We start from the raw sequence: 15407 nt of genomic DNA, 5'->3' as shown, positions 1-15407 counted from the left end.
ATTTTATTAATTAAAAAAAAATAAACAAACTTCTTTGATGACCTTGTACATGATTTACCTTTGCTTACGCAGAGAGAGTTTTAAATGAATAGCACCATTAACTACAGTATGAGGTTTGGGGAAAAAGTGTGATCTAACTCTTAGTTTTGCTGATGAAGTGTTGATTACTCATAAAATGCTAAATATAAATGTCAAAAAATTTCATTCAAATAAATTATATATAATGTTGATTTATATATAATGTTGATATATATATATATATATATATATAATTATATGTAATATATATAAGGTCAGTTTTAAATTAATGGCCGAATAGCACCACAACCAACTACAGTATAAAGTTAGGAAAAAGTGTGATCTAACCCTTAGTTTACTGATATAGAAGCCAGCATCTTCCAGAGACATGTTTCCATGCAGTTTAAAGATCTGCTGGACTGTTTTCAGTACGTCTCCAGCCATGGTGACATCTCCACAGACGTAGATGTGTCCACCTTCTTCTCTCAGATACTTGTACACCGTTTCAGACAGCTGCTCGCGAAGCACATCCTGGACGTATTTCTGAGAGGAAAAAAAGGAAGAATTATGAGGTAAAGGGATAAACATATCTAAGAGCCACAAGGCGTAGTTCCACTGTTATTTGATCAGTCAGAAATGCTTTGCCTTGCTCTGTGAATTTATAAAAAAATAATTTTGAATTTGAAAATCAAAGACTTCAAAATGTTCCTTTTTTATTTTCCCATTAGTCTCTATGATCAACATGAGCAGCTAGCTAAATCCTCACTAATGCTGGAGTATAAATGGATTTTAAATATCCTCACTAATATTTGCCAAGGCATTATATTCGAACCTTTGGTTTCCCAGGCTCTCTGGAGTATGCCGTGTAAAGCTCTTTAAACACTTCCTTGTTCTTGGCCTGGATGGTCTCTTCCTTGTAAATGTGGTCAATCTGTGACTGCCGACAGCCGAAAACCAAGATCATGGGGCATACCTTAATTCCTGATTAAATAAAACATGGCAAATTTAAGATTTAACTCAATGACAAATGCCAAAGTATGTTACTTAAAGTATATGTAATAATGTTAATTATACAAATGTTCAATTAATAAACAAATGTACCATTTAAATTACAATAAATTACATGAATAAACAAAATAAAAGCTTAAATTAGATATTTTAACAGCTTAAAATATTCATTTTATTCCACAAAAAGTGAAAATTTAAATTAGTCATTTAAATTTGAGTTTGTAAAAGTTCAAATGACAAAATAAAAACTATACATGGATGGATGAATACACACATTTTTATGTAACTCTACAAAAACACTTATAAATGTATTTGGTAACAAATTAATCAAACAAAATATGCTTTCCTTTCTCCGAACGGTTAATTTAAATGCACGATTTACATTCAGATGCAACCAAAAACCTACCCTTGTTTTCAATATCATACAGTCTCTGTTGCCAGAAGCTTCTGAATGGAGCAATTCCAGTGCCTGGACCAATCAGAATACATGGAACCTGGCTGTCTTTTGGCATTCGGAACGTTGGAGCCCTGAAACAGAAAATACAAAAAATCATTTGATTTAAATCAAGTCCACAAGAAAACTACCATTAGAGGACATATTTGAGAAGTATAGAAATGCTTTACCCTCTGACAAAGCACGGCACTGTATCGCCTTCTTCCAAGCTATTGAGCCAGGAGGAACACACTCCATGATGTATGGGACCTTCTCCATCTAGCCAGAATAAAACACACAATCCTTTAAGCTGACACCCTCTGACACCGATCTAACGCTTAACAATTTAGGACTTTACAGGGCTGACATCACTTGCTTCAAATGGAGTGAAATTGCTATATTTTATCAGCAATCACACCATTATGCACATAATTACATGTTTACAATGCATTTAAAATGTGGAAGAGAAATTGGATCACAGTTTCGCGCATGTTAACTAGAAAGGCTTAACAACAAATAAGCAGATCTAGAATTAATTTGATAATTAAATTTTTATGTACTCCCTATCTTTAAAATAAATGAGCAGTTATTATACGAACAGTCAGAATCAGACAAATACCACCGACAACCAGCCCGGTTTCTCTTCCAACAATCCACAATTCATTAGGCACTTCAGTCAAATTGTTAATTAAGTTCATAGTCTCGTATTAAGCACCCAATTATTCACACCATACCGCTGTTGGGGAAATTGGAGTTTTCGGGCCGTATGTCATTGTAACTGTTGAAAGTGGAGGCTGTTTAGTGTGACTCTCACAGTTTGAGACGAGTGACAGAAGCACTGGGAACGTTTTTAACACCGTTAAGTGGATTGCATTGGTTAAACACAGCATCCGTTCCTATTTACACCTGCTTTAAACCATCTGGTGTTTAAGTGATGAGCAGAGACGCATTACCAATAGCACCTGGTACAATCAGCATCTCAAATTTGTCTCCGGTGACCATCACCTCTGCATACTGATCAAGCAAATAAAGCAAAATGAAGAAAAAATACTACTAAGTTTGTGGTTAAGTATATTGTGTTCACCAAGGCTACATTTATTAGATAAAAATTCAGTAACAACAGTAAATATAGCCACGTTTCCACTGCTGGAACTTTATCCAGGAACTGAGGACTTTGGGCTGGTACTCTGTGTGTTTCCACTGCAGGAACCAGGATCTATATAAAGTTCCGAGTAAAAAAAAAAAAAAAAACTGCCCACGAGGTAGAACTTTTTAAAAAGTTTGGAACTTTCGGGGGCGGGACTTGGGCGCTAAACATGCTGATTGGTTGAGTTTTTACGCAGCACTGTGATTTCAAACACCATTTATTTGGATTATTTTCAAAATATAACTGTTATTGTGGCATGGAATGTAGTTTTAAAAGTATTTCAGGCAAGAATGTAGTAGTTTAAAACTCAATTTATTTATAAAGACAGTGCCCATTTAAAAATGCGATTCACCAATATCTGAGATTATCAGCTCCACGCGATCAGTGCTCATGTTTACGGTTAAGAGCAGTCTCGTCTTGGCTAGTCCTTCTGACATTTGCCACTGGCTCTGATGTCTCTTTAGGGGTTAAACAAAATATAATTCATTTTGGATAAATCTAACAGGTAATCTTAGGTCTTAATTCAATTTATCTATATTATGTTAAAAGTGACAGTATTTTACAGTAAAATTACATATGATACATGTTTTTATCTCCATATATGGTGTAATGTAAATTACAGTTACCAATTAGGTTTTTACTTTAGCATCTTTACAGTCTTTGTTTACAGTCATTATTTAATGGGACATAACTAAAAGTACTATTAAGAGCTATAAAAGAGCAATGCCTTAGGAATCTATGTTTTATTTTATTTTTTACCTCTGGGCCGATAGGACACCACTGCCACAGTGAGGTGTATCTCTCCTGGATGGAGGTCTGGAGAGGAGCTGATGGAGTAGTATCGTGCCTGTATGAGGGGTAGCTGGGTCAAGAGAAGGGTGGAGGGGATCTGGAGGGATGGGAACTCCTCCAACACCTCCACAATGCTGGGATTATTATACCACTTCCACTCCTCATACTCCTGCAAACCCTGAGGAGATACAGAATGAAGTAGATTACATCATTAAGTTCCCAGTAGCTCTGGTTTGGCACATACACTCTGGATGAATGGCAATGGCTCAAAACATTCTGTATGCACCTTCTAGGTAATCTAGTAAAAAAAAAAAAAAAAAAAAGAACAAACCTGTCAACACTCAAATTTGCTTAAATGCGTTAGTCATGTGATTGTAAAACGAAGCCAGAAAGATATTTTCAGATCTCTCCTTAAAAGGGAAAATTCTGTCACCATCGACTCAGTATCATGGCACTGCATTTTTCCAATATAAAAGGTTATCTAGCACAATGTCCAGGCTGTTCTTTCTCATTCAACAACGCTACAAAAAAGGAACCAACAACTGCAGTTTACAGAGACTGTATACTTCTAATCGTTGTGTTTACTAGACTATCATGGTTTCAAAAGACTAGAATATACAGCGGCGTGCAAATCACATACTTTACAGTACTTTATTTTTCTGACAATTTGTTCACCATATAGACTATTTGCTTCAAGAAAAACAAAACACTACCATTACTACCTTACTGTGACTGCTTCACAGAAAACTCAATGGCAAGGAACTTTATGGATGTTAATCTGAAAAGCTGATGAAGCTGAATTTTAGAAATTGGTACTTTTATTCAGCAAGGACACTACATTGGTCAAAAGAGACCGTAAAGACATTTATAATGTTGCAAAATATTTCCATTTCAAATAAATGCTGGTCTTTTACATTTTCTATTCATCAAAGAATCCTGAAATAAAATGTTTCACGGTTTCCATTAAAATATCAACTGTTTTCAAAGATGAATTTCTTGAGAACAAATCAGCAAAATAGATACATTTCTGAAAGATCAAGTGACACTGAAGACTGGAGCTGAAAATTCTTATATATATATATATATATATATATATATATATATATATATATATATATATATATATATATATATATATATATTCAAATAGAAAACATTTTGAATTGTAATAAATTTCACAATATTACAGTTTTTTTTTATAGATTAAATAAATGAAGCCTTGGTGAGCATAAGATACTTAAAAAAAAAAAAAATAAAACCTTACTTAACCCAAACTTTTGAATAGAGCACTTTAAATATACAAAAGTATAATTTTATACAGGCAGAGAGAAACTGTGGGGAGTTGCCATCCTCACTGATGTGAACTCAGCAGAAAGAATGTGTCAATGTCCCTCTGTCTTTCTCCTCTAGCTCGATCCATTCCTTCATCAGAATCATCTGAACCAGAAAGGATGGCTCACTAACTAAGCAGCCATTTTTTATCAACATTAAAGAGCGTTCCAGTGGGAGGCAATGAAAGAGAAATATTTCCATGTCTTGGTGTTGACACTGAGAAGCTTGTGTGAGAGAGAATAAACTGGCACGGGAGGGAGGAAAAAAAGGAAGTAGGGAGGAGGGGGTTGATTTTCAGAGCTAATAAGTTATCAAACTGAGAAAATTACTGCTGATTTGAGGCGGAAAAGACACGGACGCATGTGGCGACGTGACATCTTTTGTCATAAAAGAAAGTAGTGGGTGAAAATGGGTCTTAGATCATTACTTTAGCACGGCTTATATTGATACAAATAAATGTCTTACCAGATAATAAGGGAAATGCATGAGTGTGTGCAGTTATTCAGTGTTTTCTTACCTTGCTGAGCACCTCTAGTCTATTTCTCTGTTTCTCATTAGTGGCTAGAGGAGCAAACTGTTGCAGTAGCAGGGGAGTCGGAGGGGTGGTTATATCCAGGAAGTATTTGAAAGCCTGATAGATGGTACAGGGAGGAATACGACACTCATCCGTCCAGTTACTAATCACACCTGCAGAAGATAATGAGCTTCTGATTTGTATCCCATGGTACAAGAAAGTCAGTCATATGGGTTTGGAATGACATGCGAATGAGTAAATGAGTTTTTATTTTTGGGTGAACTGTACGCTGATAATGCGCCCAAGGCATCTACTTTTGTTAAAATACCTCTTTTGTTCACAATAATGCAGGTTTCAATGAGACCACATCTGTAATGATTGTCAGATGCAGGAGAAAGAGTTGCAGCAACCTCATTTTCCCTCTGTTCATCCTGACATATTTCTCAATCTCACTTTAGCTAATCTTTTTAAAAGACAAGTAGGTCCTGTCATTAAAACTGAAAAGACTGTACATTTCCTGTCAGTATTATCAAACATGTACAGCTCTGCAAAAAAGAGATGCAGTGTCTTTAACACCATAAAGAAATATCAAAAAGGTACATCCTTCGGAACCACAGGCAAAAAAACTGCAATTATATTGTTAAAAGTATCAGGTGAGATATTTCTGAAAATGTTTGCTCCATCCATGTTCATTCACAGCCCTATTAGTACTGACCGTAAGAAACAAAAATCTAAAATTGTTTCAATGAAGCCAAAGCAGATAAATCCTGAATTCATTCTTTAGCATATATCAAGTTGTTGTGATTTTTAAAGGGTGTGTTTTACAATATAATAATAATCGAAATTCAGTATGCAAATGTTATGATGAGTGTAACATTCACATCATTACCCAATGCTGTGTTTCGTTCATCCAAGAACTCGACTTTCACAATTTGATTGATAGGTGGTGCATCCTCCAGTTTCTCGATAAGAGTCGTAACTAGAACTTCGTTGTTGCCAGGGAAGACGCCTAAATGGTCGCCAGGCAAGTATTTCAGGCTCTCGTGGTTGTTGGCATCAAGGCGCACAAATATAGTGGATCGGCTGGTAGACAAAGAAAACATGGTAATATGAAACCATTCTAGTCAGTTCAAAACAGTTCTAGTCAATTCAGTTTTCTGTTTAATAAAGGGTTTTTACCATGCATACATAAATGCATCTATATATACACACACACACAGGCCACTTTATTAGGTACACCATGCTAGTACCGTGTTGGACCCCCTTTTGCCATCAGAACTGCCTTCATTTTTCTTGGTATAGATTCAACAAAGTGCTAGAAACATTCCTCAGATTTTGGTCCATATTGACAGGATAGCTTCACACAGTTGCTGCAGATTTCTCAGCTGCACATCCATGATGTGAATCTCCCATTCCACCACATCCCAAAGCTGCTCTATTGGATTGAGATCTGGTGACTGTGGAGGCCATCTGAGTAAAGTGAACTCATTGTCATGTTCAGGACACCAGTCTAAGATGACTTGAGCTTTGTGACACGGTGCATTATCCTGCTGGAAGTAGCCATCAGAAGATGGGTACAATGTATTCATCAGACCAGGCAATGCTTTTCCAATCTTCTATTGTCCAATTTTGGTGAGCCAGTGAGAATTGTAGCCTCCGTTTCCTGTTCTTAGCTGTGGTCTTCTGCTGCTGTAGCTCATCAGTTTTTGAAAAACTCAGACCAGCCCATCTGGCACCAACAACCATTCCACGTTCAAAGTCACTTAAATCCCCTAACTTCCCTATTTTGATGCTCGGTTTAAACTACAGCAAGTCGTTTTCACCACATCTAGAGGACAAAATGCATTGCTGCCATGTGACTGGCTGATTAGCAATTTGTGTTTCCAAGCAAATGAACAGGTGTACCTAATAAAGCAGCCATTGTGTGTGCGTGTATATACACACACATACACACACACACAATTAGAAATCAGAAATAATATTAGCAAAACATACATCGATCTGCGACTTTGTAGGTTCTGTCTCATCAGAAATTTGGCCCCGTAAACTTTCCTCTTATGGACGCTGTAAAGTGCTGAGAGTGGACACAAAAACCAATCAACAGTTAAAGATGTGCTGTGTGAAATTAGAGCATATAAAACATCAAAAGGCAATTTAAATTCCCTACAACTTGATTTGCTATTAAACTGAAGATATCGCTGAGCTGCCCATTTCAAGATAATTTTGAGAACTTTAGATTAAACAGTAAAAAGTCTGTGACATTGGAAATCATGCTTGGAAGCCCTAAATGCATTGTTTACACTTTCATTAACTGAATAAAGAAGTGTTTACAATCCTCTGGGTAATGCGAACACAGCGCTGAGACAATGCATATCAAGCTAATGAGCCACTAAAATGGCAGGCCCTTCAAGACTCAATTGGCATGCTTCATAAACTTTGAGGCGATAAAAAAAGCTTCACCATTCACAAGGGTAGACTTTAAGTATCATTACATTTGATAACAGCTTACTGGTTTTCTGAAACGATGAGTCATTCCTTGATGAATGGAAGGTATTAGAGCAGCAATGTACCTTGCGTTAGTGTTGGTGCCTCCGCTGTGTATGTCATCCGGAACTTGCTTTTCTTCCAGCTACGATCGTTGCTAATCAAGGAATTGTTCGCTTTCTCAATACTAACATCGTCGCCAACACAGAAAACGTCACATGCAGCCTGGGTTAAAAAGGATAAAACACAATTATTAACAACATTTTGAGACGCTAAATCATAAATATAAGCGCTGTCCAATACTTTTTTTAGGCTTAAAAATGTCTACATAAAAAATTTAAAAAAAAGATTACAAAGTATAGATGCAGTAACATACATGAACATTGTAGATATTTTTAAGATTAAAATGTTTAAATAAATAAATATTACACGTGCAGTACTATAAATATTCACAGTAAAAGTAAAAATGTCTCAATTAAAAGAATAATAACAGTAATAAAAAAGTACATGTGCAGTAAATATACAGTTCACTGCAATTATTTTTAGGCTTTAAATGTCTACATTAAAAAAAAACAAAAAAAACAAACAAATCTTAATTAGCTTTTTTTAATGTAAAAATAATACAGTACACCTGAATCAATCTGACTATACAAAGTAAATGGCTTTTTAATATTATAGTTATTTACTCATTTTGTTACAAAATTATATGCTGAACATATACATATAAACACATATACATATACATATAGATACAGTATATATATATATATATATATATATATATATATATATATATATATATATATAAATATATGCTGAACATATACATATAAACACATATACATATAGATACAGTATATATATATATATATATATATATATATATATATATATATATATACACACACATATAGATACAGTATATATAAAATAAAAAAATAAAACATGCAAAGTAGTGACTGTAGCCCACTGCTCGCTTATGGCAGTACCTTAAAGACCTTCTTGGCCCATGTTCTGAAAGATTCCTCTTGGCCGCAGAGTTCATCTCCCTCTCCCATGCGCAGGATTCGCTCCCCACCAAGCTCTTCGAACAGCGTGTCCACCGCGTGGGCAAACGCACAGAAGTGTGGGTATGCCCGAGAGCCAAGGCCAAACACAGAGAATCTGCATGGGAGAAACAGTGTTGAAAACACCAGAACCACATGAACACAAACAAATAGATGTACTGGATCTACAAAATGATGCATATCAAGAGAGTGGGATGGTTGTGGACAACAGACCAGAGGCTATGAGCTTTGATCCTGAAACTATGAAAACTAAAAAAGATCAAATTCAAGGCCAGAGGGGAGATTACGCATATGTGCAAAGGTCACAAGTCAAAGCTGGTTTGCAAAAAGTGTGAAATTTCTTTTGATTGAATTTCTTTTCAAACTAAACTTCTTTTAGATGGTTGTTTGCTGTTCTTCTGCTCTTTGTATATTTAGTTTTAAAGTAGTTGATGAACTTCAATTTTAGCATGGGGGACTACCAAGACACCGGAAGAAACCAAATACATAAAAAAAAAAAGCATATAAGAAAATATCATATAAACAAGTTTCCGTCATCAAATTTTTTTTTTTTTTTTTATAAAAAAAAAACCCTGTCAGTTTATGTTTTGTATAAATTGAACACATCAAAATGTAACAATATTTCTTATTTATTTATTTATTTATTTTTACATAAAACTTGATTTTTAAGCCAATGTAATGTGATTTAATTTTAAATTAATTGTACAACAAAGTTATTATACTTCAAAGTTTACGACAGCAGCTGGACAGATGTTTTAAGTTGAAATGTGGATTTTTATAGTCCTAAATTACCATAATAATTTGTATTGATAATGTATTAGTTAGTCATTTTAAGCCTTTTTTGCATTAAAAAAGTTTTTGCTTTGTGGCACAAGTGATCAAAACATCAAACAAAAAAAAAAAGAAATAAATAAAATATACTTTACATAAAGAAAATTAATATGACATTTAGGTCTGTTTTAGGACCATTAAGAATTTGCCTGAATTACTATAATGTAATTTATATGTTATTTATTTGCTTATCTGCCATTGTAATCAGTTATTAAGATTACAGGCCAGTCATTCATTCATTCTTCATATATATATGGGTAAGACTGCCGATGAGAATCTGGGAGGAAATGTGCTTAATTTAATCTTAAAAGAATCTGGGAGGAAATGTGCTTTTTTTAATGCAAAAACCTTTTGAAGCATCTATGATAAATGGATATTGGATGATATTGATAAATATAATTGATAAATTGAAAAATTTGTCCCAAGTTTATTTATTAAAATTTTTAGATGGAATAACCCAGACATGTTTTTTTTTTTAAAGTTTCATATTTATTCCAAATAAAGGCAGCACAGTACCTCACGTTAGCAAGTGGTCCAGTGCTCTCAAAGTTGGCTTTGGATTCAGGTTCATCACTGGAGGATTTGCGGGTATCAGAATATGAAGAGACGCTGTTAAAACGCACCTTGTACGTCCTGAGAGACAGAAAGAGAGAGAGGTTTCTTTGTGTACATTTATGTGAATGGTTCCAGAATATAGAAATGCTTGTTGTGTGTTAATGTGTGTGCCTGTTGCATATATGTTAGACTCTGTAGGTGTGTGAACTGAAACACAGAAAAAAATTAATTATGGGAAAGCAGATGGGTGGGAGGACGAAAAGAAATGACTCGCTTGCATCTCCACTCGCGCACACGCACTCACTTTCTGTCCTCAACGCTGGTGGTGGGATGTCTCATCTCCATCAGCGCCGCACCAAATTTCTGCCGCACGGAAAATGGGAAAAAGAAAAACAGGAGAGAAGTTACTGGCCCTTCCCACGCATGTTCTCAATCACAAATTCAGCCAGGACCATCCAGCATAATGCAGGTTCTCCAATGTACAGTATGTGTGTGAAGTACTTTATCATCATGATGAGAAAATTCTCTTGTGTTGTGAAGTGTTGACAGTTTGATTCAAAACAAAAAATGATTGATGTGTTCATTGAAACACTAGCGCGTTAAAGCAAACTTCTATCTTAACTCACCTCTCCATTTTCAGGAGGGTCCCCATTGCCAAACGTACTTGTCACCGCTAATACAAGGGTCTCGTGTTCCAAGTCGACCGTGTCATATTCATCCATGGACATCACCTGCAGGAACAAATAATATAGCCAGTGTTGGGTATAGTTACTTTGGAAAGTAGTTAGTTAAGTTACAACGTTACCATCAATTAAAAGTAATTAGTTATGATACAGCGTTACCTATTCATAAAAGTAACGCGTTAGAGTACTCATGCGTTACCAAAAATTAAAAGCCGTTTGCAGCGGCTCACACATGACACACGACAGACACATCCCCCGGCCCCTTTAAATGCACCTAGAAGTCGTGACTCCCGACAATGAATAACGTCAGTCATCCGACTAAATTAACACTGCAGGATAACAATAACAGGAAAGACAGTCAGCAATCGGCTATTCCACATGGCGTTTTATTTATTTATTATCACAGAACATATTATTAATCAAAATTCGCACCTAACGTTACCCAGCCCGGGTAGCCTAGGCTACTGTATATTATGAGCACCACAAGATAACTCCTGATTTTTCTTTAACTTTACATAATGCAGTTATCAAAGTACAATTATGCTTACTTGTAAACACAACCTTAAACAGGCTTGCAGATTTAAATCCATTTAGAAATGATGAACAACCAGCCAGCCAATGATCTAACAGAAATTAACAGCTTCCTGTCAAACAAAAATGATAACAAACCGAATTAAATCCTTCACTGCCACACAGGCAAATGACAAATCGCTTAATAGCCGAACTAATTATTATTAAAGTGTCACTCACAGTCACAAGCCTAAATTCGCTGTAACACAGTCCTCTTACATTTACTCTTCAAAGTAGTGATTAAAACGTAGCAGAAGCAGATTTTCGAAACGTTTGTCCGACAGTCGATTTCTTTTTCGTTGACAAATTGAAAATAATGTGCGTACTTCCATAAACCAAACGCTGTCCTCTCTGCGATCTTGCCGGGAGTTCGAAAAAAAAAAAAACCCACACGCACACACACACAGGGTCAGGCGCAGGGCACAGACGTATCACAGCCATTGACTTTACGATCACAGAGCTTCGGCTCCGCTGATACATCCGCAGGTGGCACAGTAGCAGGCTGCAGTCGGGATTTTCCTTTCCTTAAAATAACGGACTACTTTTTTAAAAAAATAACGAAGTTACTGATTACTTACGCACGAAACTAACGCGTTAAGTTACAAATTTCAGGAAAAAAGTAATTAGAGTACTCTAACGCGTTACTTTGTAACGCGTTACCCACAACACTGAATATAGCATTGTACATATTACACAACTCACTTGTGCTCCTATATCTTGTCCATAATATTAGATCCTATGTCCCAACCTCATCCATCGAAAGAGTTGCATTAGTTCTATTCTGGTGTTTTATGCAATTTGTTTATTATAGACAATAAAGTGGGGTGAGTCAAAGAATGTCACTGCACCATTATTAAAAAACATATAATAAGACTTTTGAGGGAAATAGTATCTTCCTGCTTATGATGCGAGGGTAACTAAAGAACTGGTTGTTTGAATTTTTATTAAAAATATGTCTATAAAGGTTTTATGTATTTGAGGATTGTTTTAGTCTTATAGTCTTATAGTCTTTGCATACTACATATTTTATAACGAGATTTTGGCCAAATGTATCCAGCAACAGGAAAAACTCAGCACCCACATGACTACAAAAGATTAGATTAGGTTCAACTTTATTGTCTGCTTTTACAAGCTGATGAAAACAATTCAGTGCATTTATGGCCTTGGATGTGGCCCTTCTAATGACGGACAAAACACATACATCTGAAACTCAATAAAATCCTTATTACTCTATTTGAACTTTTGTAGAAAGATAATATAAAAAGACACATGCAAGTGTCTGACCATATGAAAAGTCATAATACCAACTTTGAGTGCATTGTTAATTATTTAAAAAAAATACAGGGTAGTTTTTCTAATTTCCCAAAGAATAGCGGGTTTGGTTTCCATCTGACAGAGACTATATGACCAAACGAACGACCAAATTTATATTTACTTAAGGAGCACTGGTAAAACTTTATTTTAAGTACCAATTCTCACCATTAACTAGTTGCTTATTAGCATGCATATTACTAGAATTTTGGTTGTTTATTAGCACTTATAAAGCAAATCTTAATGCAGGGGTATCAAACTCAATTCCTGGAGGGCCAGAGCCCTGCAGAGTTTAGATTAAACCCTAATGAAATACACCTGATCCAACTAATCAAGTGGAACAGGGTTGGAACTGAACTCAGCAGGGCTCTGGCCCTCCAGGACTTGATTTTGACACCCCTTGTCTTAATGCCTTATTCTGCATGACCATATTTTAGATGCCTTAATCCAACCCTATACCTAAAATTAACTACTTTACTTACTATTAATAAGCAGCAAATTTTGAGTTTGTCAGAAAACCAATAAATAGTGAAATGTGTTGCCTATACTAAAGTGTTACCAGAGCACCAGTTAAGGCTGAGGCTTTCATTTACACTTTCCCAAACTAGAACTATTACACACGACTCATATGTTTGAGCTATGACAACTAAACTGATACTGATTTCAACTGAAGTAGGGGCCCAAGCTTTGTCTAGAACTCAGAATATAGTACTTGTGGATGGACTTTCTTGATTTGGGCCTGTAAGCAACCCCCTAAAACCCCAAAGGATCACAGTAGTCACTTTTGCACCAGCATGCATGTAATCTAGTTATTTATACTGTTTGTGAAAACATAAATAAAGCTTAATCCACTAGACATGACCATTTTGATGGGATTGGTTCTTCCGTCATTTGTAACCTAGAGCAAAAGTTTGGATATTAGATCAGTGTTTGGAGAGGTTTTAGGCAACATTTTCAAGTGCGAAAACCACACAATGTGCATCAAGAATGGGAGGCACGTTATCTCTTGATCCTGACGTACTGCCAAAAGGGGTGTAGAAATAATGAACAGTTCGAACGGTGCCTAATGAGCAGCTAATGCGCCATGATACAATTAACAGAAAAGACGCATCGCTGCATGTGGCAGGGCAAATGCCTTCAGGACATGAGGAGAGAGAAGCAGTATATCTGCGCCATCTGCATGTAAATCACGTAATAACAAGCGCACATGAACAAGATTGAATATTCTGCTAGATTCTAAAAATAACTTTGCATTTAACTGCTATCCCAAGGCTAAATACATGATCCACTCAATACTCATTTTATATGTAACTTAGCTTTGAGTGTAATGGGATCTTATCTTAACCTACAGCTCAATGCCTGGGTGAGTTGATTCTTGGCATGCCGATGGTATTGGAGCAAAAGATACGGTGGCAAAAGATGCATATGTGTAAGCCATCGCATAACACGCTTTTGTGTGAAAATAGATTTCTCGCTCTGCAATCTGTAGCCCTGAATTGAAAGATTTTGGTCATGAAACCAAGGGCACACACGTGTCTCACGTCAGTTTTCTTTGTCATTTTGTTTACATCAATGTTTACATGCAAATCCACTGGAGGCATTCATTCGGGATGAATGGGAGATGGGAAGGGTTTTAAGAATCACACACAGATGTCAATCTATTATACGTGGTTCTGTAAGCCTGCCGTTCTTACCTTGGCATCAAATGCATGCTTGAAAATCTCACAGAGTGTTTTTGCATAGTCCTGTGATTTCCCAGTTTCTGTGGCGAACAAGATGGTTGCTTTGACCCTCTTGGCCATGGCCTGACCCATGAGTTTGGCGGAGAATTTCACAGCCCTGCAACAAACAAAGCGTCACACACAAACATGTCAGACATGGATATGTCAGTAAAGATTAATTGCTGCACTAAATCAATGAACTTTACACAGTTATTGAACAGAACTGAATCAACAGTGAACTGATTTGAGCTGAATAATGACGCTACAGGGTTTTCAAACTCCAATTTAAGGCTTTTTAAGACCTGGACAAATAAAATTAATTTTAAAAAATCTCAAAATTCATGCATTTTAGAATACTTTATACTTTATATAACAGGCACACATTCAGCTGAAAAACATGGAAACTGCAAGGTCAAAATATACACATATGTACTAAAATCGGTTTATGTATTAACATATCAATACATATGAATTAGAAGCCAAGCAATATTAGATTTTGTTGACATAATAGTGTAAAAAAAAGTTTACATATTATTGTGCCGTTACTAGAAAAATCTATATCCTCAATGCTTAATCTTTCCTTCCTGTGATGGCAGCCCAGAGAAAAATCTAATAAATTTGCATTTCAATAAATTCAAATAAATTAATACAATTCATTGTGTGTTTAAAATTCCCATAAAAACAAGCTAAAAATATGCATAATGCAGGACTTTCATTTTAATTTAATACACAGGACTCTTATTTTGAAATGCACTCCCTTCCAGCTCCTCATTTAAACAAAGGAGATACAATCTGCTATCTGCAGGTATTTAAGTGTTTTTATGACTTTTATTTGATAAAAAAAAAATGTTTATTACTGTGAAACTGCTTTGAAACAATCAATATTGTACAATGAGCTATATGAATAAAGGCAACTTGACTTAAAATCCTCATCAGTTATG

General features: G+C 35.6%; 1 protein-coding gene across 1 annotated transcript in view; it reads right to left on the bottom strand.

Annotated features, from left to right (window-relative positions):
- Positions 1–15407, bottom strand: part of LOC128014048 (nitric oxide synthase, brain) — a 41805-nt gene that overhangs the window by 3889 nt on the left and 22509 nt on the right. The window contains exons 14-27 of the mRNA XM_052597290.1: positions 14440–14584; positions 10808–10912; positions 10486–10544; positions 10143–10259; positions 8718–8892; positions 7815–7953; positions 7240–7318; positions 6134–6327; positions 5248–5417; positions 3366–3576; positions 1651–1738; positions 1433–1554; positions 851–999; positions 367–561 (exon numbers count right to left, since the gene is read on the bottom strand). Coding sequence (XP_052453250.1) covers positions 367–561; positions 851–999; positions 1433–1554; positions 1651–1738; positions 3366–3576; positions 5248–5417; positions 6134–6327; positions 7240–7318; positions 7815–7953; positions 8718–8892; positions 10143–10259; positions 10486–10544; positions 10808–10912; positions 14440–14584 — 1948 coding nt within the window. The remainder of the gene's footprint in view (positions 1–366; positions 562–850; positions 1000–1432; positions 1555–1650; positions 1739–3365; positions 3577–5247; positions 5418–6133; positions 6328–7239; positions 7319–7814; positions 7954–8717; positions 8893–10142; positions 10260–10485; positions 10545–10807; positions 10913–14439; positions 14585–15407) is intronic.

The sequence above is a fragment of the Carassius gibelio genome, chromosome A5, assembly GCF_023724105.1.
Source record: "Carassius gibelio isolate Cgi1373 ecotype wild population from Czech Republic chromosome A5, carGib1.2-hapl.c, whole genome shotgun sequence".
NCBI classification, from domain to species: domain Eukaryota; kingdom Metazoa; phylum Chordata; class Actinopteri; order Cypriniformes; family Cyprinidae; genus Carassius; species Carassius gibelio.
Note: the sequence above shows the minus strand (reverse complement) of the source record. Positions and strands in the feature narration are given on the sequence as shown.